General features: G+C 51.8%; 1 protein-coding gene across 15 annotated transcripts in view; it reads right to left on the bottom strand.

The window, feature by feature from the left end:
* Positions 1-23503, bottom strand: part of LOC122365998 (tensin-1-like) — a 116954-nt gene that overhangs the window by 12402 nt on the left and 81049 nt on the right. For all 15 annotated transcript variants that reach the window (XM_043337718.1, XM_043337721.1, XM_043337713.1 and 12 more), the window contains one exon: positions 8695-10342. In XM_043337718.1, coding sequence (XP_043193653.1) covers positions 8695-10342 — 1648 coding nt within the window. The remainder of the gene's footprint in view (positions 1-8694; positions 10343-23503) is intronic.

Genomic DNA, 23503 nt, shown 5'->3' with positions numbered 1-23503 from the left:
ACGACACAACTAACAGCACACAGCACACACAACACAAACAATATGAAAGCATTGTACGTATAACACTGCAGACAACCGCTTGACAACACTCGGCCTAGAAATGAAAATACCACCAGCACAAAACTCTGTCTTACCAGCAGCGGATCATGTCTGCCCTCACGCAGCTACGTCCTTTCCCTATCAAACTCCACAAACCACAGAGAACCCCCGAGTCCAGACTGGGCCCGCTCAGAGCCCAGGGAAACACTAACTGGCTGACTGAGCCATGCCCGGGCCGGCCGACCGACCCACCGAGCCGGCTCGAGGCCCAGCGACCTCCAGAAATAGCGGGCCCAGCCACACAATCCCCTCCGAGCGGGCAAGTTTGGCCCGTACGGACCAACAGCGGTGGCGGTACCCTTCCCAAACTAACCGCATGATAGAGTTAGGATGGGCTGAAACAATTATGAGGTCGATAAGGACCGTTTTAATTTAAACCATATCGAGTAGATGCAGAATCATACTCTATTCGCAGCTGGGTAGATTCTAATAAATCGCATAAATCATTGTCCCATTTTCTAAAAAAAAAAAATCCAGCCTCTAGTTGGTGTAGATGGGAATCAGTGCACCACGAAGTTCTATTCTGAGCCCGCACTAGCATATCAGCGCGCCATTTGGCCGGCGACCACCCAGGAAAACCGGCCGAGGCGAGCTTAAAGCGGCGTCGACTTTCAGTAAACGTGCGGCGCGCTGTTTGGAGGAAGAACGGATGTGTGGCGAGGGCTGCCAAATCGCTCTGACATGAGTCATTGGTGACTGACGGGCCCCGTCAGACGAGGAAAAGTGACAGCTCCACATCGGACGCGCCTGCATAGAGTGAAATAAATAATCTATCATGCATATTTGCTACGGTGCCGGAGCCGCTAAATGATGCGGAGTCCTGTGCAGGAAGCTGATATTTGTCACTCTAAATTAGTCGGTGTCAGGTGATTATGTCAGAGCAGAAAAAATACATACACCATCTGTTTCAGCCGACAGCCTAACGTTTAGGTAGATGAAGTTCTAAAATCTCTAACTGCGGCTATGATGGGCAGCACGTCAGCTTCAAATACAACAGTAACACGCAATGCTGAGAAACGCTTCTTTACTGACATCAATTGAAGCTTAAACACATTGAATAAGTTCCAATGACGAGGGGTTGAGCCGTTTTGAGGTTTCACTGAAACTAAGAGGACCGATTTGAGTCGACCTGATTGAATCATTCAATCAGGTCGACTCGACTATTTGAATGTAAGTAGTTCCTTGTGATTTCTATTTTTGATTAGGAGAGTCTGGATGTCAGCATCCGTCACTAGCTGGCTCCAGTTTAATGACGGCTAGGAAGGTCGTGACAATGAATGCCTACCTGCCAACAGCAGCAAGGTTGTAGGATAGTAAACTGTGTACGGCGTCACCCCAAACAAACCTGCCTGTTTACAGCTGACGAAACACATCCCAGTAAACACAGCATTGTTCAGACAGCCAGGAACGTAACAGAGCCACTCTGTCCTCAGTAAAATGCTGCCACGACCTGTAGCGAACAATTCACTTCATGTGTGCAAACACGCCTGACATCTGCTGGCAGTTAGCAGTGACACAAATTGCCGTCCCTCTCACATTCCACCCGCGGCGCTGTCATCGCACGCAAATGATGGTGTTTGCAGAATGCAGAGCTCTCGAGCTCGGCAAGTTATTGACGAGTGGTAGTGGCCGGGCGATGTGCAGCCTGCTTTACATAGTCGGCAGTAGTGGCCTTGGCACATGCGGTCCTCCATTGATGATGTATGGAGCAGCCGTTGCCGTGCAGGTGCGGGTGGCCTGGTGAGCGGCTGCTGCCAATGGGTGACAGCTAATGACAGCTCTACTGACAGGTGAGGTGAAGAGTAAGGCCAGCCTGTGAGCTCAGAGCAGTGCCAGTCCCAATTATGTGTGAATCGTAATGATAAGTGCAGAAGGATTGTGGGCTTCAAGACAACTTACATTAGCATAACCGTAAGTGCCGTTCAGAATAGATAAAATGCTGTGAGAAAAGACGCTATCATTTTGCAAATATGAAATATTTTATCAGTCATCCAATCTTTGGGCCACTGTGGTAGCGACCACTTATCACCTGGGTCTGAGCCATCGTGACACTAGTCTGAGTTATCCTACCGGTCTGAATCACCAGCCGCCGACTGGACCGGGCGGCAGACAGACTCCCCAACTGACTCAGTTGGCTGGAGTAGAGCCAGAAAATGCCGGACGTCAATGCTGCTCGGGTTGTGACCCCTAGCAGTTGCCACTTCAGGCGCCAGCCACCGGCGCACTTTGAACCGAAGCCAGCATCGAGCCGCCTGACAACCGGGTTTATTTGAGCGGAGATGTTAACAGCGGAGCATCAATGTTATTCAAAGGAGTCGTTTCCGTCTGATGTTTTAGCGTATATCCTCGTAAACGAACGGTTATCCCGTTGCTTTACGCCGGTTGATTTAAAATCCATGTGCAAGCAAGTCACATACATGGAATCTTTTCCACGAAAAATTTGACAGAAGTTCATAAAACGCGTCGACAGTGGTGAAACTGAAACTGATACTGTTTTACGATAAATGCACCGACTACCCTATTTCAAATAACAAACCATAAATTTTTAATTTCATTAGCCCGACACTCGGCATAAAACCTATTAGAGCCCCACTTGTTCCACTGAGGCCCGATCCGGCACCTCCATTCGACAGGTCGGTGACCGGAGGTGCGCCACGTCCGCCTCAGCCGCGCCAGGTCCGCCGCGGCGACCGACAGAGTGGGCGCCTCGCCAGCCGCCCGCCACTTGTTTTGTGTCCGGACTGAATATAAATAGGCCGCCCACGTTCGTCCGCGAGCGTGGTCGCCAACAACAGATCAGGCCACCAACGAAAACAGCGGCCGAAGGTCAGGGCGGCGCAGTGGCGGGCCAGGTGTGACCCGACACCTACGCGCGTCCAGCGCCGCGCTCGCGATAAGCCCTGACCTAACGTCCGACCTTGATAGGCTACTTCCGGGGTAAACTGCGATTCGATCCGAGTCGATGAGGTTGGTAAAACGACACCAGGGTGACACCACGGTGCTGTGTGCGATAACGGTGTTATCGCGAATGGGCATCAAGGTGAGAGTAGCGCGACAAAAGCAGGCTCACGCGCCGCCCCCGCGCGCCCCTGCATCCGCCTCTGCGCGTCGACAGGTACCGGCGCCAGACCAGGCGCCGCACCTGTCACCCGGTCCTTCTCCGGCCCTGTCGGAGCCCGCCGAGCCATCCGTCAGAGCCCGGTGCGTCGGCGCCGACGCGGTGTGAACGACGACCTGTCCGGCGCGGCGCCAGGCCGAAACGACCGCTGCGGGGGCGCCGGCCGACAGGAGAGCCGCCGGACCCGCCCCCTCGTTCGTTCGCGGCCCGCCCACCGGGAGCGAAATGCAGCCTGGCATATCTCAACAAGCTGGGAGGGAGGATCCCAACCGCCGCCGCAGCGCACTGACCTGTTTTTCCGTCAGCGCTGGGTGTAAATCAGCGCTCCACTGTTCCCCGGTGGATGGCAGGAGGTGACAACTCCCCTCACTGCTCGGCTTCATTCACCGCTGCAGCCCTCCTTTGCATATGTCCAGCATTGCAACATTCTAATCTGACCGCCCACCCAGCGATAGTGCTGCATCCGCAACTGAATGAGGACGTGGGTGAGACAGGGACAGCTGAGGACGATTGGGGACGATTGAGGACGCTCTCAGAGCACCGAGGACAGTTCTGAGACAAATACGGTCTCTCGCGGTGGGCGGCGGCCTGCCAACACCGCCCGCCCCCTCCGGAACTGCAGCCGACACTGGTCGGGGTATCGTGGGCGAGGTGGCGCCGCTGAGACACCAAGGTCGAGTGGGAACAGCCCACGCGCTAAACAGAGAACTGAAGTACCGGACTGGATGCTACCGGACCAATGCACTGCTTGGTGTGCCCTGGTGGAGTCTGACCGTTCCTCTTTCTATCCTCTTCGGAGTCGTTAAAATACCGCCATCACCATTACGACATGGCACGGCAGCCAAACGACCTTGCTGTCCGTCAGGTGACATGCTGACGTCAGAATGACGTCAGTTGTGCGGAGAGAAGCAGAGCTAACGTGGGAGGATGCGTGTGCGTCTCTGGCGAGACGCCGGGTGTGAAGAGACTGGCCAGAATTGGAACGACCTTGGAGCGTTGGCAGGTGTCAGGGTCAGGTTTGACTTGGGGCAGGCGTCGGCATGAGCTGGCGTTCGTTCAGGAGCTGGGAGGCGGGAGCCAAACGTAAGGAGTCAGGAGCGAGCCAGAAGTCGGCAATCAGGAGTCAGGAATGCACTACCTTGAATCACGTCTAACGACTATGAGCATTGGATAACTTTTCCAAATCAGGTTGCCAGTAATCATGACTCACTAAACGCGCCGCATAATTTGCATACAGAGCTCGCTATTCGCAAATGGGTGCTTCAGATGCCGAAATTCCCGAGTTCTTGCATTCGCCCACGCAGCGAGCCATCGCTGATACCGGGCCAAGGGTTTGCGGGGGAGGACAATGGGGGAGGATTCAGGTCACGGCTCGAAGGCCATCAGTCAGTCCTTTTTCTGCCCAATCGAGGAATCAGTGCAATAATCCTCCATCTCCACGGAGTTCCACAGAAGCTGGTGCACCCGCTGATCCTTCCGCCTCCTCCGTCTGACAGCGGGCCGGCGCCGTCAGCCCGGGGGCACCTGTGCCGCCCGGCCGGCGCCGCGGTGCGATCAGATTGGGATGGACGGCAGTGTTCGCCACGGGCCCCAAAATCCCCAGCCCAGCCCGGCCCGGGCCCATGGGTTCAGAGCCCGGCCCAGCCCGTAGCCCGCTCTTGGCAAATATGTCCAAGCCCAGCCCGGCCCGGCCCGTCAAAAATAGCAATCTAGTTATTGTCTTAGTCTATTGCTATAATAAGCATGACTGATTACACTATTTTGAGAACAATTCAAATTGCATGAATATTAACATGGCAATCATGACTCCCTTCTTTTCAATAAATATAATGATTTCAAGTACCTATGGCACAAATTTTAACAGTAACAGCAAGCACCTCAGTCAATTAGGTCATGATTTCACACCTATAAAAAGTTTACATGATTATATAAACTACATTCTATGAGTTAAGTTATCTTGCAAGCTGATGTGTGTGAACATTATCATGCATAATTGGTGACTCTAATGCATACTTGAAGGAAGTATTTGCAACTTACTCTATATTTCCCAGCACTTACCAGCAGAAAAAAAGCTTGACTTATGGGAATTGATGAATCTGTCTGGGATTGACCTTGCTGTTAAATTCATTCCATTGATGCTGCAATATCAAAAGCCTGAGAAAACATACAAAATAGGTGACACTAGCTTTAGCACTGTCTTCCAAAAAAGAGAAAATCCATCCATTTATCAGCAAAACTGATTTAATCTATTTTCAATTCATGCCCACGTGTCAACCGAATCTCTGTGGACAACTATCTGCTGCTTTCCTTGCTATTTTATGTTAGGCTCTTTTCAAGATATGGATATCGCTAGCAGCGTAAGCAGAAAACATGGTAAGCTTGAAACGTCATTCGGTACTTTTGCGACTTTTACGCATCATCATCATCAATTGAAAATGAGCGAACACTTCTTGATTGTCGCAGCTGCGGCAGGTGACGATTCTGACCAATTGTATAATAAAACATATATGATCAAGTTTTTATTTTGTTTTTCGTTCGAGTTTTCAGGCTTCGTGATTTAGGTTTTATTTTTTATTTGTTAAATTTTGTTTTTCACCTTGATACTTACTAAAAAAAACGCATTTATTTGATATACTGTTGTGTATACTACCTAGATGCCGCCACATAAACATAGCGCCATTTTGTTGAGAAGGGGATGGAATGGAGAAGGGGGTTGTTGTTGTGATTTATTTTGACCAATTTATGGACATTTAAAGAAGCTTTCATCGCGAAATAATCTGTAGAATTCCTCGTTACTTACAGTGTGTTTCGTGAGTATCCCTTTAAGGTTCTGTTCGTTAAAAAGCCGTCGGTGAAGGAAAAAAGACTGTGTTGGAATTGTCTCACTATCACTATATATAAGTGTTAAACTTAATGTAGCCCTGTAGCCCATCATTGTTGAGTGGCTTCTTAGTTTTTGGAGTTGTAGTGCTAAGTAAGTTATTCTGATAACTACATTTTAACTTATTAACAAACTAATGATGCTAGAGATTCTCTGATCTTTTTGGTTGCGGAATTTTTATGAAAACCCTCCTATGTGTGACATGATGTGATATTGGATAATTCTCAAGATTTCCAAAATTCAATATCAAGTAGGTTTTCTTTCACATTGCTTAAATTTGGTTTAGTTTTAGTATTTTCCCAGTGGGTTTTGTTTGCATCAGTTTCCAAATTTTCTTAAATTGACATTAGTCGCAAAACCCATAGTCCACAAAGCTCTTGGCCCGGCCCGTCCATAGCCCGTTAACTAATGATATTTGGGGGCCCGGCCCAGCCCGTAGCCCAGCCCGGCCCATGGCCCGTTGGGCTGGCCCGGCCCGTGGCGAACACTGATGGACGGACAGCAGACAGACGGTCACGGACGCCCTGAAGGTCACACGACGGAGGAGCGAGACTGGCGTAAGGAGACGGAATCCGCACCGCCCGCCCGTCCGCGCGGTCAGCCAGTCAGACCGCTCATAAATGGATTCTGCGTGTAGTGAGTGTCGTCGAGCAGCGCTCAACACGACTGCGGTGATGATGCCGAGATTTGGCTGGTTCTCTAACCGGTTCACGCCGCCTCGCAGTCGGCCGCCTTTCAGACGCATTGTCATTCATTGACGGATAAATTGTCGCATTGAAAGCGATGTTGTTGAATGAAAAGGAAAGAAAGGTAGAACAGTCTATTGTGCTGTTCTTTTGCAGGGACAGCCACACACCACTCAATGCCGGGCTATCTAAAGCACATACGACTTTTGTTTTACCACCAGGCATAACAACAAGGGCGTTGTTACGACCGGATGCCTTCATCTCCGACCATCAAACATATGACATCATTGGCTTCCAGCGGCGCTGACATCACCCTGCAGCACCGCAATAACCGTCTCGCTATGACGTGATGCGCCCCACTTTGTTCCGCACGCCGACGACAGGCCGTCGGCACCGTATCTCGTCGGCAAAGGCCGTCGGCACCGTATCACGAACAGCGGCCACCGTGCTTCGTCATCTCCCTTCACGACGTCACGGAGATCTCCTCTCTATCTCCACCCCCAACCTCCAGCGGCAGCGGTGACGATTCCAGTCCACTGAGGCACGTCCGGTCGCCGCGGGTCCTTGTGACGTCATTGGAGGACCACAATGACGTCACTGGGGTCTGAGATCGAAAGCCGTATAGGGTAAGGCGGTGCAGCGGGGCAGTCAGGTCAGTAGGGAGAATGTTAGTGAGGCACCGACGGGGGAGTGAATTTCAGCGCGACTTGACAAGGTCGCCAGTTGACTGTGCCAGCTGATGGCGGATTGACAGGACTGCCATATTTCCATACATGGCTGCCATATAAGATCGCCCAAACGTCACATGTGAGGACATCCTACACACGGATCTGGTGAGAAGGCTGGTGAGAAGTGGTGAAAAGTGAGAAGGTAGTATGGTTGTTTTAGGCGGCCTGGTCATTAGACGGTGCGGAGAAAGGCAGGACGCGGCGCTAGCCAGTCGTTCGGACGGCACTTACCTTCGAAATACGTTGGAAGGCCGGCGGCCGCGTAATTGAACACTGTTACCGAGACAAATTGTGATGACCGGAACAAATGGTAACTACGGGGAGTGTGTAACTCCGTGAAACACCTGACAAGTAGGTATGTACAAACAAATCTCAAACGAATTGGAGCATTGGCAATGGTTGCGGTGTTGAAGGGAGGGGCAGCCAAGGCATTATAGAAAAGGTAGCATCTTCAAAAAGATAAAACGTTCATTGATAAATTAAACGTTTACACAAATACGGATGATCTTATTTTCAACTGAAAGCAAATCAAGCTAATTAAATCTCTAGATGTTTTCCAGACTCCAAGTAAGTTGCTGTTCGGACTGAAATCGTGCCATAAGTAAAAAAATAAATAATCTTTTTAATATTTAATCTCTCGTCTTTACGGCTCAGTTTTCCGAAGGGCGGCCGAGAGGAGTGAGCTATTTCATAATCCAGTACGCTTATGAAACGTTACAATGGCCATACACCGCGTCAGGGGAATGAAAGGTTAACACCCGAACAAAAGAGCCAGAAACATAAACAAACAACTAGAACAGACAAAGTACAAGCACCAGACTAAATATTCTTACAGCAGGCACACATTGGTGCGCATCGGATAGCGCAACGTCATGCAGACGACTGTCAAAAGAATACAAATATTAGGTACAATACATCATAAAAAGGCACACAAAATATTCACAGAACAATCACGACCAACTGCACGGCACAAGAAATATAAAAAACACTAAATAAAAAGTCACACGAAGCAAACAAACAAACAAAAATGGAAAGAGTTATTGGAGAGATAGAGAAAGGCAAATAGAAAACGTAGAATAAAAACTCATAAAAAAGCTAATGGAAAGATGCTGATTGATAAAGATGTAGTGAGGCTGGGAAATGTGAAATTTAGTGGTGTCATCCACCCGGCTCTGTACTCACGGCAGATCCTCGATGACGAACTCTCGGATGGTCTCCTCCATCTTGGTGACGCCCGTCTGACCGCTGCGCTCGTCGTCGTCGACCATGTAGCGTTTGGTCGTCTCGACGATCCGACGCGTCGGGTTGGGGCTGCTCGGCACATCAAACGACTGGGTCGACACCGTCGTCATCGAGTTGGTGTTCTGGTCGTAGGTGGTGACCACCTTGGCGTTGGGGTCGTTCAGGTTGATGTCGATGTCTCGTGGTGCGGGCGGTGGTGCGCGACGGAACGGTTCCACAGCGCGAGACGCGGCGGGAGCGGGAGCGGGCGCAGGGGCGGGCGCAGGGGCAGGGGCCGGTGCCGGAGCTGGTGAGGTCTTGGACCGGATGGAGCTCTCCCAGTCGTAGGAGCGGTTGGACTTGAAGGTGTCTGTATTGAAGGAGGCGTTACTGCGCAGAGTGTCGGTGTTGTACGACTTGATGGTGTCGGTGTTGTAGGATTTCATCGTGTCCGTGTTGTAGCTGCGGTGGGACGGGGCGCTGTCCGACGCGAAGCTGCGGTGAGATTGCAGCGTGTCAGTGGCCTTCGCAGTTGGCCTGGTGAGGCCACCACTGACCCCGCTACCATTCGTCGTCTTCGAGAACGACTCAGTCACCGTGCTCCTTGAGGTGGAGCCGTTGGTGTAGGTTTTCCTAGGCAGACTTGGAGACGGCGGCGCCTTCCGGCCGGCCGGCTGCGAGGGTGCGCTCGAGACGCCGCTCGAGATCCCGCTCGAGATGCCATTCGAGCCGCCACTCGAGCCACCACCGCCGAGCAGTTTGCGCACGAGTCGCGGCGACTCGAGCGCGGCTCGAGTCGTCTCTCGACTGGCGCTCTCAGAGCGGCGCGGAGGCTCGGCGGACGGACTTGGACTGCGGCGCGACGAGGATGCAAAGTTAGCGTACGAGAACGGCTTGCTGTCGGCACGCGCGTGGTACGGAATCTCCTCCTCGGCTTTGGCACTGAACGACTCGGAAAAGGCCGAGTCGGACTTGTAGCCGTTGTAGTGCACCATGTCTGCTGCGTGCGGGGGCGGGTTGGGTGGCGACTGCTGCTGCGAACCGTACCCGGAGCTCACACTGGTGTCCGCGTCTCTGGAGCTCACCGTCCGTCCTCGCGACGTCGCGCGCTGCTCACTGACACTGGCCACCGGCGCAGACGCGAACGTCGGCGTCTGAATCGTGTCTAAATCGGGCGCGGGCGTCTGGCACGGGCGCAAGTCGGGTATGTTGGAGCAGTTCTCCAACAGTCCACTGAGCAGCTCGTCCAGCTGTGTAGCGTCCACGGACGGCTGTTTGGTCACTCGCGGCGGCGGTGGCGCTTCCACTGACGACCGACAGAGGCGCGCGGAGGCAGAGGTATCGGCACTCACCAACGGACTGCTATCACAGGGCGCCGAGCGCGCCGAACCGGCCGAGTGCGGGCCTGACGGCGAGTGACTGCTGCCGCCGCTTAGTCTCTCTCTACCTCCACTGGAGATACCAGAGTCCATAGACACCGTGTGCAGTTCATGGCTGTCGGCGGCGGCGGCGGCGGCGGCACTCCTCGGACTGACGGGCTTCTTGGCGACGGTCGCGTAGAGCGAGCCGTCCAGCGGACCCTCCGTGTGTGCCGGCGGCTCGGCCGCGTCTGAAACACAGTGCGGCCACCGTCAGCGGAGCGCGGCCGGAGCGCGGCGCGAGCGCGGACCGCCGCCGCCCGAGGCGCCGCCGCACAGCTGACCACATCAGCGACAATAGCGGCGCACGGCGACCAGCGGCGGCGTCGGCACGCGCACAGTCGAACTCTGCATGAGAAAAGGATCCGAGCAAGGTATAGCCTACCCCAGAAAGCCATCAGCTCCCCCAGCAGGGCGACTACATTCAGTGATCACATCCCGACCGGCCAAAAATCACAGCGCCTGCTCAAGGACTACTGGGGCGGAGGCGGAGGCCAGTGCTCCGACTGAGGTACAGTCGTACACAAATCGGACCACCGGCCACTGAAACCGCCCCTCCATCAGTCAGTCTTAAAACAGAACAAAAGCCACTGCAAAACATAAAAAGAGCCACTATAAATTTATCGGTGACGGAGTGTGGCGAGATATTTTAACGTCTCGGAGCTGTGAAGGTCGCCCGATGCGTCCAGCTGACGGCTCGGCCGGAATGATGACGTCCCACTGACCGGCCTTCCGTTCCGTTGTTACGGCTCGTGACGTCACAGAGTGTGACATCATACCGTGTGATAGAGAGGACGTGGGCGGACAGCCATTCCCACCAACTGTTGTTGTAAATGAACGGAATGGGGAAACCGCTCGAAGCTACGCCTCCGATGATTTCACGACACAACTGTTATTGACTTTCTAGCTGCGGCGACACGGGAGGGAATGCCGAAACAACGACCGTCGAATATGACGTCACAAATCTAGGCGAAGCGCCGACCGGCCTCCGGCGACGGTCTCGTCACTCGAGAGAGTGAGCTGTCGCCAGTCGCCCACGTCGGTCCCCAGGGGACAGGCAGCGCTCGTCAGCACGTCCGACCGACCAACAGACGACCGGAGGTCGGTGACAGGTCGAATTTGCGACCTATCGCAGCGGCTCATCTCACCGCGTTCGTGAGCGCCAACTGGGTGTTATAGGCAGGCCGGGGTCGCGTTCAGAGCGTGACCATTTAACGGTTTTCCACCGGACTGAATGAATAATTAACACGGTCTCGGCATCGACGGGCCTTCCTTCTCCCGGCGAGAAAATTACCGGCGTTCACGCCCTCGACTTACTTTCCCTGCCACAGGCACCGACAAAACGCAGGCCCGTCCCGAAATTAAACCGTTATCAGCCGTGTTGTTTCCCGTCACTACGTGCCCGTCATTACGGCACCGGTCATTGTCAAACCATCAATTCGATGGCGCCTCGGCGATGATTAGGCAAAACGGATGTAATGCGGCGCAGATAAGCGAGCAATGAGCCGACAGCATAGTAGCGCCCGTACACAACAGCACCACACGGTAGCTTTATAGACCAAACACTGACAGATGGCATCTTGGCGGCCTTGATACCGCGTCGCCTTCAGCTGCCGTGTGCGTCCCACATCAATGGACCATTGTGTGAGCCCAGCTCGGGCTGCCAGATAGACCGAGTTCGATCTATCTGGCAGATAAAGGCAGTGCGCTGACAGCAGATGGGCTGCGAGGGCGCCCGCCGCTCCACAGTGATGCAAATGGGGTTCACGAGTGGCCATAAATACCAAAAAGTCAAGTTTACCAAACCGAGTAAATCGCTATATGGCTAACCAAAGAAATGTTTGGCGCATCTAAAATCACATAGTTTTCATATTTTTGTCTAAACCGGCCTCGTGTATGATTGTCAGAAGTCGTGACATTTTCTATGTCGTAAAATGACTGTCAAATACTTGCAAGTTCAAACGCCCCTAGCGTGCGTTTATTTAATACAAACTGCAAAAATTATGCATGGCAATGATCCCTAAAGCCTGCTGCCTCTCATGCCGGGTCACAAAAAGCCGCATCTTTTTTGGTTTGGCGGTGATCTTATCATTTGTCATCATGTTGCAATCGCACTTTTTTACTAAAAAAATATTTGCTTTCGTTTCACCTACAGCAGTTTACACAGTGTGTGCCCGTTAGTGCACCATACCATAGCATTCCCTAACCATTTCTTAGTCACACCGTGAAAGAGTTAAGGCGCTAGCACAGGGCAGACCGGCGCTATTGAAGTTTTTGTCCGGCGCGGTCGGGTGTCGCGGTCGGGGCGGATTGCTTTCACCGCGGATTGCAATTTCGACAGACGTTTAGCTTTGACCTGCTATAAGTAGGTCAAATATTGACCTTAACCCGGCAGGCGGTGGGCCTACCAGCCACCTTCCGCGCGGTGGGGGGGGGGCACTTTTTTGCCCCCCCCCCCCCGTATCTCCGAAACTACTGGACGGATCCGGAAAATTCAAACGGCGTTCGATAGCCCTGTCAAATTTGTCGAGGGAAACCAAATTTCATTGACCTCGGGGTCACCGATGACGTCACAGGTCAGGTCAAAGATAAAATGTTTCACCGTTCACGGGGCTTCTAGGGAAAGCGCTATAACACCGAGTAAAACGCATTTTGTCGAAAATCAGCGATAAGGCGTCAGTTGTCTAGTACATATGTTGCTATTAGAGGTCACTGGTCATACCAGGTCAGGTCACAGGTCAGGTCACCAAAGGTCACCAAGGGTCACCACATGAGCCCAACTTTACTACGGTTATGCGATGCATGTTTTATGGCCAGTTTTTCATTTCCAACTCAATGGTGTTGGTTATAAGACCATCAGGTACGGTTTAGGTCACTTTCTGGTGGAGGTCAGGTCAAGGTCAGGTCAAAAAAGGTCAAATTTCAAAGTTGATATTTTTGCATAAAATGGGTATCTATTCGATGCAGCTCGTCACGGGGAGTCTAATGGTGGTCTTTGTTTTGCGCTACGAGGTCTAGAATTGCAAAAAATGGAGTTTGAAAATTTGACGTCATCAATTTTGAACAGTTTTTTTCACTATAACTTGGCCAAAAAAAGAGGTATCGATCTCAAATTTGGTATGTAGATAGAACGCGGTAGGGGCTATCACATATATTCCGGTTTTTTTCGAAATTCAAAAAACTTTTTGGATTTTTAGGCTATTATATTCAAAAAATCTATTTTTTTGATTTTTGGGGGTCAAAATCCAACAAATTCGAAAAACCGAAATAGCAGTTTTGTAGCCCTGTTAATTCCACACTTCTTATGTCTGAAACATTTTTCTGTATCTCTAAAGCTGTAGGCCTGACAGCTCTTCCCGCGAAACCTTTTTTTGGGTCGAAAATGGCAAAAATGACGTCACTCTGACGTCATTAGCAGCCAACCTATCATAGCCTTTGGAAAAATTTTTGGTCACCATGTGCGCTAGCTGCTCCCGGGAGGGTACTGAAAGTTTGGTGACGATCGGCGCAGCGGTTCTCGAGATATATCGAAAAAACTAAAGGGGGGCAAAAAAATGCCCCCCCCCCACCGCCTGGAAGGTTAAGTCAAAAGTAAAATGCTCACTCGCGAGATCTTGTCAAGAGCAATCCGTTGGTTTTTGTCGCGAGGCGCTAAGACACTTCGTTTAGGAACAGCAGAGGGATGCACCGACGAAACCCCGCTGTGGCCGCCCGCGCGCGGCGCGGCCGCCCGGGCTGCCCACCGCGCCGCGGCACCCGAACGCAACGGACGAAAACTTTAGTAGCGCCGGTCAGCCCTGTGCTAGCGCCTTCATTTTTTCACAGTGCGGCTCAGAAATGATTAGGGAATGCTATGGTATGTTGCACTAACGGGCACACACTATGTACACTGCTGTAGGTGAAACGAAAGCAAATATTTTCTAGTAAAAAACTGCGATTGCATCATGATGACAAATAGTTAGATCAACGCCAAACCAAAAGAGATACGACTTTTTGTGACCCTGCATTAGAAGCGGCAGACTTTGGGGATCATTGCCATGTATAATGTCTGCCATTTGTATGAAATGAAGGCACGCTAGCGGCGTTTGAAGTTGCGAGAATCTGACGGTCATTTTACGACACAGAAAATATCACGACTTCTGACAATCATACACGAGGCCGGTTTTGACAAAAGACATGAAAATCATGTTTTTCAGACACCCCAAACATTTGCCTGACTGGCCATATTACGATTTATTCGATTAGGTGAACTTGAAATTTGGGCCTTTTCGGTATTTATGGCCACTTGTGAACCCCATTTGCATCACTGTGCGCTCCGCGTGTTGGTAGTATCGGTTACAAGCCAGGTCGGCAGAGGCTGGGTTGTTGATGCCCATTGCGGCGCTGTATCCGGCTCTGGTAATGGGTTCAGACGGGGAGTAATCGTCCGACACCGCACGGGTCGGATCCCATGTCGCACACAAGACTGCTTTCGACATTGAAATGAATGGAGTCTCAGCAATGCAGATCCTATTTCACAATCGTCTTGTTAGGGAGTTGCAAATGGGGGACTCATCAATCGAATGGAGGGCCGTTAACAAGGCTAGCATAAATGGCGAGCGTAATTGGAGGTACAATGTCGGTATAATTCGTTTTCCGTTTAATTCACGACAGCAGAGACAATAAAATTCGCCGTTATTAAAACGGTACCGTTTGTCCAGCCATTTACAGTACTTACAAAAACAAAAAAGCCTAGTAAAAAGAGACTGCATCACCTATCAGTATAAGATAAGATTGGGACATGTAATTATAATTTCAGGATGCAAACGGGCAACTATATAAATTGTAAAAACTTCCGAAGACGCATCGTCGCATAAATTCAAATGTACGTACAATAAATGGTACATTACGTAAGCCTAATTACACTGAAAGAAGCGGGCGTCGGAGCATGTGAATGGAATGCTCAACGTAAACAACATTGCCTAATCGAACGACTGGTCGTTGTCGGACTCTCCAAGACACAACACGAGCACCAAAAGCCTATCAGATGCATTAATTTTCCGCCCAGACGCCTAGCCTCAAGGGCGTTATAGTCCGTCCAAGATAAAAACGTCCGCTGTTCACCAGTACCACCTGTTGGATCAGCAGACCTAACCCACGCACCAGACCATCCAACTACATCCCAGTCACAACATTCCACCCTGGACGACACCAACACACCTCTCTGACCGTCAGCTCTCTCCTCTCCCTCCCTCTGCCTGGCGCCAGCTCGGCGGGGTCGGGACAGCTCGACCGACGCGGTCACCGCTGCCGTTCTGGGTGGAGCGCTCATGGCACCCGCGCCGGCCGTCCCAGCCAAATTTGGCGCACCAATCAGGGTGGCTATCAGGGCTCCGCCACTGGCGCCGCGTGGCTGGCGCGGTCAGGCTGAGGCCAGTGAGCAGGGTCGGAATGGACCAGCGACCGAGAGGGGCTGGAGTCTGGACCTGGTCATTGTAGCGGTTAGTACGTAGGTCAGTGTAGCGGTCACCACAGAGGTCACTAACGGTCACCGCAACGGTAACGAGAACTCGCCACTCAATGCATCCAGCACCGAGGAAAGAGATGCACTCATGATCATTGAGAGCACTTGGCCAGAGATCACGTATGCCAAGCTCGGAAAGCACACGACCAGAGCTCAGATCGTTGAACCCTCAGGTGTTCTGTAGCACAGAGCAGTCCAAAGCGTACAGAACAATGGAAACCAGAGGCAATCCGGCGTCAGAATTCGATCACAAGACCGACAATACGGGTCAGGTGTGACGAGCAGGAATGCGGGCCGGTCTCGAAACGAGAGTGAGCCAATGCCCATGACCCGGTACCTCACCTTTGAATTGGACGGCTACCATCTCTGTACTGAGAGATTGACGCAGCTGGGTCACGTGATTGCACCACGGAAGATCGATTTGATACCCTAAGGTCACGTGAGTTCACTGTCTTAGCACGTGAATCACTCGAATCATTCACAGCTGGCTGTAAACGACACAGCTGAGAGATGAGGCACCACGACACGGCTCGAGGTGACCAGACCGTCGACTGAGCGTGCTGCGTGTCAGCTCGAACACACCACCACGGACGGTCTCACACAGTCGGCGCTATTCCGCGAACTGACCAGACCAGGCACTGTGTCGGACACCAGAGAGGAAGTTCGTCACCACGCCGGCCGAAACGTCTGCTCCCCGCAGGGGAACCCGGCTGACTCACGGGCGTATTTCTAGCGACCCCGCGGCCCAGCGCGGCCCCTCCGACGGCGCCAGACTCCGGATGTGGGCTAGCGGGCACAGGGTCTGCGGAGAGCGAGGTCCCGGCTCCGCATAGGCGACATGCCGGTCACATACACGGTGCACGGTATGAGACAGTGCAGCGGCTCGCCTTGAGCGATGACACGGCGCAGAGCGTCGACAGGACACCTGAGGTCGGCGAGCCGTGTCTCAAAGCCAGCAGGAAGGTCAGAGGGCTGACAGAAATCGACTGAGGTCTGAGACGCTCTGCAGCGCCCACATCACACGAACACGTAACCTTGAGCTGCGCACCGCCCGGCGCCTGCGAGACAGATTGTTTGGCTGTCCGACACGCCTCTCTGTCCGCCGTGTGACAGATGCGAGCAGCGTTTGACGCGCCAGCCCCCTCCCTCCGCCTTTCGTCAGCAGATCGCGTCCCCCGCTCCCCGCCTTTGGCAGATACTAACTACTTTGATGTCCCCGGCGTCCGGGTAGCTCTTCTGCTCACCCGTTCCCTCAATCACTTTGATATCTGTGGCCGAAACAACAGTTGTCACTTCAAGGGAACCCAAGCGAGCGCTGTATACAATCGCAACAGACCCTTTGACCTCAGGTGGGTCGCTGCTACTGAACAACTCGTGGTACACGGCACTCTAGTTCCGCCAGCCTTTGGCTACCGAGCTGGCGACTGTTCCATCAGTCAGCGAGTACTCGGACCACCTCTGACGCCTGACGTACCCTGACGTCTCGCAGACGTCAGACGTCAGCCCGGGACGGAGGCGCGCGTCCTTGGAGGTCGGGCCGACCGACTGGACAGCGGCAGCGGACAGATGGTATCGGCGACACGGCGCTGAGGTCCACCCTCCGCAGCGTCGGACTCGTGCAGGTCGACCTCGTACTGTGGGTGGACAGAGGTGACCTCCGCCGCCACCCACCCAGCTCGAAACCGACCCACGGCAGAGCGACAAGGAACCGGGCAGAGGGGGATGGAGTCCGGCAAAGCGGGCGATAAAACAGGCACAGGACCAGGAAGGGCGTCAGACAGGACAAGGATATGGATAGCTGGTCGGTCGGTGGCCAGTTGTCGGCCTTGAAGACACTTTCCGGTGAACTGGAAGATAGACCATGCGACTTCCGCCGGATATCACAGAAACAGCTGGTGACGAGGAGCGAAACTTCCAGCGAGCGAATATTGCAGGCAGTGATTAGTGCACTAAGCACAATAATTATTGAGCAACACGCATTACTCACCGGACAAGTTTCTAGTCTCGAGAATAAAACACAACACATTGTAACATCTGAATTTCTGCGAGTAATAAAAAAAGAGGACGAGCGGCATTGAACGGTACGCGAGGAAAGGTAACTAGGTGTTCTGGATTCTGTTAGTTTAAGCATTTCATCAATAGTTTATGTAATGAAAGCAAGACATAAACATGCCCAAAACAATGGAATGAAATAGGTTGAATATATTGCACGTATGTATGTACTGCCCAAAAAGTACTTTCCAACATTAAAACACAGCTTGCAACATAGATGCCAACTGCAGAAAGACACCTGTTCCTCCCCTACCGAACGCTCCCTGCTCTGGGGGCGGTGCTGCACGCGACTTGTCGAACCCGGCCGCGGCTGCACTGCACGCGATTACTGGGATTCGTCCGCGACTCCGCTGCACGCAGTACCTTTTATGAATGACGACGATTTGCCGACCGGCCGCCAGGTATGGCCACGAGCCTTACGCCCAGCTGTCTTCTAATAACTTCAACAGCCACCGCTACTGACTTTGATTTGGAGGTACCGCGAGCATTGCTTCCAGCTGTTCCACCGTCGCTGCCGATCAGAAGTCGCTGTCTACTTACAGGACTTCATCAATGCATTTCTTCAACTACATTCCTAAATCCTTCCGGAATATATCAGATCGACCCTCAAACTATTCTCCCAGGTCCTCCGAAGTGAGTTTCCAATTTCTCAACCTGATTCCAAAATTCAGTCTTCGATCAGCGAGCCTACGCCCTGGCCTTCTTCACACTTCCCCCACGTTGCTGGTCCCATCTGGGTCGGGGGCACTGTCTGCCTCAGGCTGACCCAACGTTTAACAGGTGGTCACCCTGTCAGCGGCTGCATGGCTCGCAGAAAAGTCATTAAAGCGGCAAATGAGACGCTGCGAACGGCAGCCGGTGGCAGTCGGAGCACGCTGGCTGCCGACAGCGTCCGTTGCGACATGCATGGTCCGAGAAGTCATTACGGCGACCTGCTGGGGACAGAGGCCGGACAGAGAGCATTTTGCGGCTCAAGGGCTATACGGTCACTAGAAGGAGCACAGTAGACGGTCGTACACAGCTGGATGCAATGACGGCCGGCAGTGAAACCAGGCATCCGGATATTGCAGCAGTCTGTGGACACTGCACAGTGCATCTGTGTCGGCCATTCTCCACTTTCATCTGTTTTCCCATGACCCTAGTTTCCACATATCTCGCTTTTTATCCCAGCTGCTCTCTGAGCGATATCAGCCGCCAGCTGCTCGCAGCTGTGACGTCATCGAAGCTCACATCCGTGACGTCACCGACAGCGTTCGTGGGCAGCAGCAGCTGTGTGGGAGCGAGCACAGGCGTGGAGCACAACGTAACAAGGGAGAGCATTCGTCTCGCAAACTGCACGATCGGCGGGCAGTAGTCTTAGTGGGCGGTCTGAGCAGTAAGCTAGCCACCGTAGAGGCGCCTCGAGCCACATCGTGAGGTTCATCGCCAAATGATGATCCGATATAAGTATATGTAGACATTTGTAGATTGCAGAGATTGCAGATTGCACAGGCCCAGAAATGATTATCTGGAGTCAACTCCAGTCAACCCAGTCTCAGTTCCAGGCTCCATATAAAGAAAGCCATGCTGGGTTTTACTAGAAGCGCGGACACCCAGACATAAAGCTTCACGCCACTCATGACTCACAACATGCCTCCCTGGCGGCTGTTCATTAGGCAATAATCCAAGACAGGATCCTAATCGCAGATATAAACGCTGAAATGTCGGTTTAGAAGCCATCGAGCCGTGCATTGACCGGCCGTGACCATGGCAGTCGTGGCCCTGAACAAGGCATGACGATGCAGAGAGCGAGCGGTGAATCATAGCCCATAAATGGTTCGATATGCTCTGCCAGCCAAGCCGCCGCACTTAAATCACGGAACCGACAGAGCGCTTGGGTTATGCAGGCTCGCTCTTCGCTGTTGCTATGGCTGTAGCCAAGGAAGAAAGGACAATGTAAACTAAAAACAGCCTTGTCAAAGTAGTGGAACTCTTGGTTACAAAACGAATGTTACAAAGATGACCTTTTTATTCTGATAGAAATCAGGATCTACATATGGGCATACAATACTCAGTTTAGATCGACCCGCATGAACCTCATACAATCTCCAGATAGAGCTGCTTGTCATCTTTAAACGCCATCATACAACTCAGCTGCCCGCGTCTTGCAGGGACGTCCAACTCATTTGCTCCTTTCCCATGAAACTGGGCGTTTTATTCGCCACTTTGCTCCATTCCAGTCGGGCGGGACACATCTGCACTGGGCGTTTTCACCGTCGGCAAATCTAGACTGACACCGAACGGGTCTCGATGAGGGTTGGTGTGTTATTTGTGGCACGCCCAGTGGTACTGCCCGGCGCCGCCAACACCTCCCGGCGGAAAGGCGACGACCGGAGTCTGTCTGCAGGGGACGAGAGTTGCATCGGTGGAATAATGGCAATCCCCGAGCGCAGAGGAGCGCGATGATTCTCTTAGGAGTGCCACGTGAAACACAATTGGTTTTCATTGTGGCTACATAATGCTTCATGAGAGCAAATAGAAAATGACATTGATTGTCAACGTGGAAAGATGTGTCTAATTAAAGTTCAAAATAAGACGATGATCGACAACCGACTGCTCACAAGAAAACATCTTCAAGCTACCATCATTTTCGGTCAACTGCTAGTAACTGCAAGTGAAACGGGCTTGCCGCTGGAAGGGACAGTTTGGTCTCCACACTTCCCTGATAATACACTGATCTATTTAGCGCGACCGACTCGTGTCACCTGCACTCCAAAGCTCCCAGGCCACCCGCCGCAAAGGTCAGCCACCTCTCACGGTCACCGTTCGGTCGGCGTGGGTCGGGACTCGAGAGAGAGCCAGGTCCGGTGTCAGGTCACCACGCCAACGCGCCACTCATGGCCCGCCCCCGAGACGCCCCTGAGACGCCCTCGAGACGCCCTCGGACGTCTTCGGACCGCCCCCGAGACGCCCTTGGACGCCCCTGAGATGCCTCTCTTAGCGACGAGCTAATTAGTAAAACTGCTCGCCTCCACCTAGCTACCGAAATAAAATACCAAATCATCATCATCCACCTACCTACCGACCTAATCACCGCACCCAAGCGACCAACGCCCAGTTCACATCCCACCGTTCGACATATCGCAGCTTCCTATCTGCGTGCTGATGATGACCTTTTGAAGGGAAATAAGCGAAATCGAAACAAGACCGATAGCAGGGGGAAATGAATTGTAAAATAATTATACCTAATACCTATGTAGAAGCATAACATTTAGCAAATATGTAGTTTGTCAAAAGTTTTACCATGAAATGATATCTATATATGTCACAAGGATTTTCAAGGCCATAGCAACTTTCATCTTCTGGCAAATGGAAGTAAAATGCCTAACAAGGGTTTTCACCTGCGCAGCTATACAGGAGCATCCATACCAAACATGCAGCCCAGACCGACGGCGGCGCCCTATAGGCCGAGCGGCCGTGGCGGTCGTCCACCGTGGACGTATATGGCGCACTAGCGCGGCAGTAGGCACTGCACTGGTTGGGTTAGTCGTGGCGTGCACGGAGCGGCGACCAGCGCTCGCAGACTGGCGGTACACTGAGCTTGCTATCGGGAGCAAAACATCGGCTGTACGGAATAGCGATCGGCCGAATGAATCTAATGAATGAATGATAAATGAATGAAACCCTCCTGTGTGAGAAAGCGAGCCAAACCAGGACAAAATGTCAATGGGCCAAAATGCTTCGCCTGAAAAGGTGAGGCAAAAAAGAAAATAACTTTTTCGCATATGATGAAGCATATGATGCTACTTTTTTGGTATGTAGAGTGAATTATGTACGAGAAGGCTCTGATGCAATACATAAAAAACAAAAGATTCTAACGCAACCATTCACAGAAAAACACTAGCCCGCTAATTCTCAGCACGAGTGCGGCGCCGGCGGGCCGCGGCCCTACCTTAGCTCAGCGGGTCTGACCCAGCTCGGCTGATGAACGCTGATATCAGAGTCAGAGCGGCCAGAGCGGCGGCACAGAGGAGCCGCCTCCCGCTGCGGCCGGCGCCGATCGGACCCGTCGACCTCCACAAAACACAGAGACAGTGATGGATTCCGGGCCGGCAGCCATCACTCCCCGCGCCGGACGAGCTGCCGAGGCTATACAGAGGCGGACTGAGCTGCCAGCGGGCCGGGGAACTGAACTGCCGGCTAACTGAGGACCTGAGCTGACATCAGATATACGCAGGCGAACTGAGCTGCCTTCAGCTATACGGAGGCGATCTGGGCTGCCGAGGCTATATGGAGGCGGACTGAGCTGCCGGCAGCTATACAGAGGCGGACTGAGCTGCCGAGGCTATATGGAGGCGATCTGGGCTGCCTTCAGCTATACGGAGGCGATCTGGGCTGCCTTCAGCTATACAGAGGCGGACTGAGCTGCACCTTCAGCTAACGGAAGCGAACGGAGCTACCATAGGGCGGGAGGGAAGCTGAATAGTCAATGGGCCATAGAGCTGAGTTTTCATGGGCAGAGAAGCCAGACTGAGCTGCATGGACCATGGCGTGCGGAGGCGGGCCAAGCCGCTGTAACTGTCACCACAGCATGCAGGTCGCGCTTTAAAATGCATATTTTGTATTGTATTGTATTGTATTGAACAATCATGAGCGATCCACATTCTGAAAGTGCGTGGCGATTTCGGGCGTGAAACTATGCTATGGCAACCGACCAGAGTTAGCGAAGCTTATGTAACTTCATCGTTCTAACTTTGTCAGCATATTTCCATCGCCCATAAACATCTAACACTTTTTGCACCATTCGAAAAAGATCCGCCTGCCTTTATGAACCGACCGGATTATTTATTCTTCTTCGGGAATACCAGGGAACTCTTTCAGTACACTTGATATTCACCAGGCACGGCTCAGTTTACTTTTGTAGTGAGCTCCCAAGCAGGGTTGTATACCAATCAAGTCGATTGAATTGATTGATTTGTTTCAACGCGTATTTTGAGTTGATTGGATTGAGTCGATTGACTTTTCGAGATGACTGGTTGACTGACTCGTTTGGCTTTAGCGACTGGTTGACTGATTTGATTCCCGAAAATTAGAGTGACTCGTATGATTGAGTCGATTGAATGGAAAGTTCAAATAAGTTTTAGTTGACGAAAAATAATGACAATAATTGATGACATCATAGATCACAAAACTACACTGAAAACTGCTTGTCATCACAACTGCAATATGGGGTAGATGGCCAAATAAAGAACAGGGCCTAAACATGAACAGCCAACTTTGACTTTCAACTGCAATAACTGCTCCAATCTTGGTGATAGAACCTGGCGATGCACCTACCTACCTTTCTGCACTCAGCAGGAAACGTTTTTTTTAATCCAGATGATAAAGTGCAAGGCCCTATATACTAATAAAGTGTGATTAATTAATAATTCACATCTCCACATCTCCTCAGAAACAACCCACTGAACTCTACAAATGTCTGAAACCCCTACAAAAATAACTGAAACAAAAGCGCCGTTTTTGTCTCGCTAATTACGTTTACGTAACTAATTAATAGCTAATTTGCTGCATTGTTTAATTTGCAGCAGAACGTTTGTTGATCCTTTTCTCCTGAGAGCCTAAGCATAACATATTTAATATATTTCATTTCCCTTAAAATATTTTACCGAATATAATTAAGTGGTTTTATTTCAAATGAAATAATAATTAAAACGAAATTGGTGTTGTACAACCGATTTATTTTATGATGATCTACCATACTACATGATAATCAATGACGTCATCTTACCAAAAAATCAAAAGACGTAGAATAAGGATT

Source organism: Amphibalanus amphitrite, unplaced genomic scaffold (assembly GCF_019059575.1).
Source record: "Amphibalanus amphitrite isolate SeventyFive unplaced genomic scaffold, NRLGWU_Aamphi_draft 000777F_arrow, whole genome shotgun sequence".
In the NCBI taxonomy this organism is placed as follows: Eukaryota; Metazoa; Arthropoda; class Thecostraca; order Balanomorpha; family Balanidae; genus Amphibalanus; species Amphibalanus amphitrite.
This window is presented reverse-complemented; position numbering and strand designations above follow the sequence as displayed.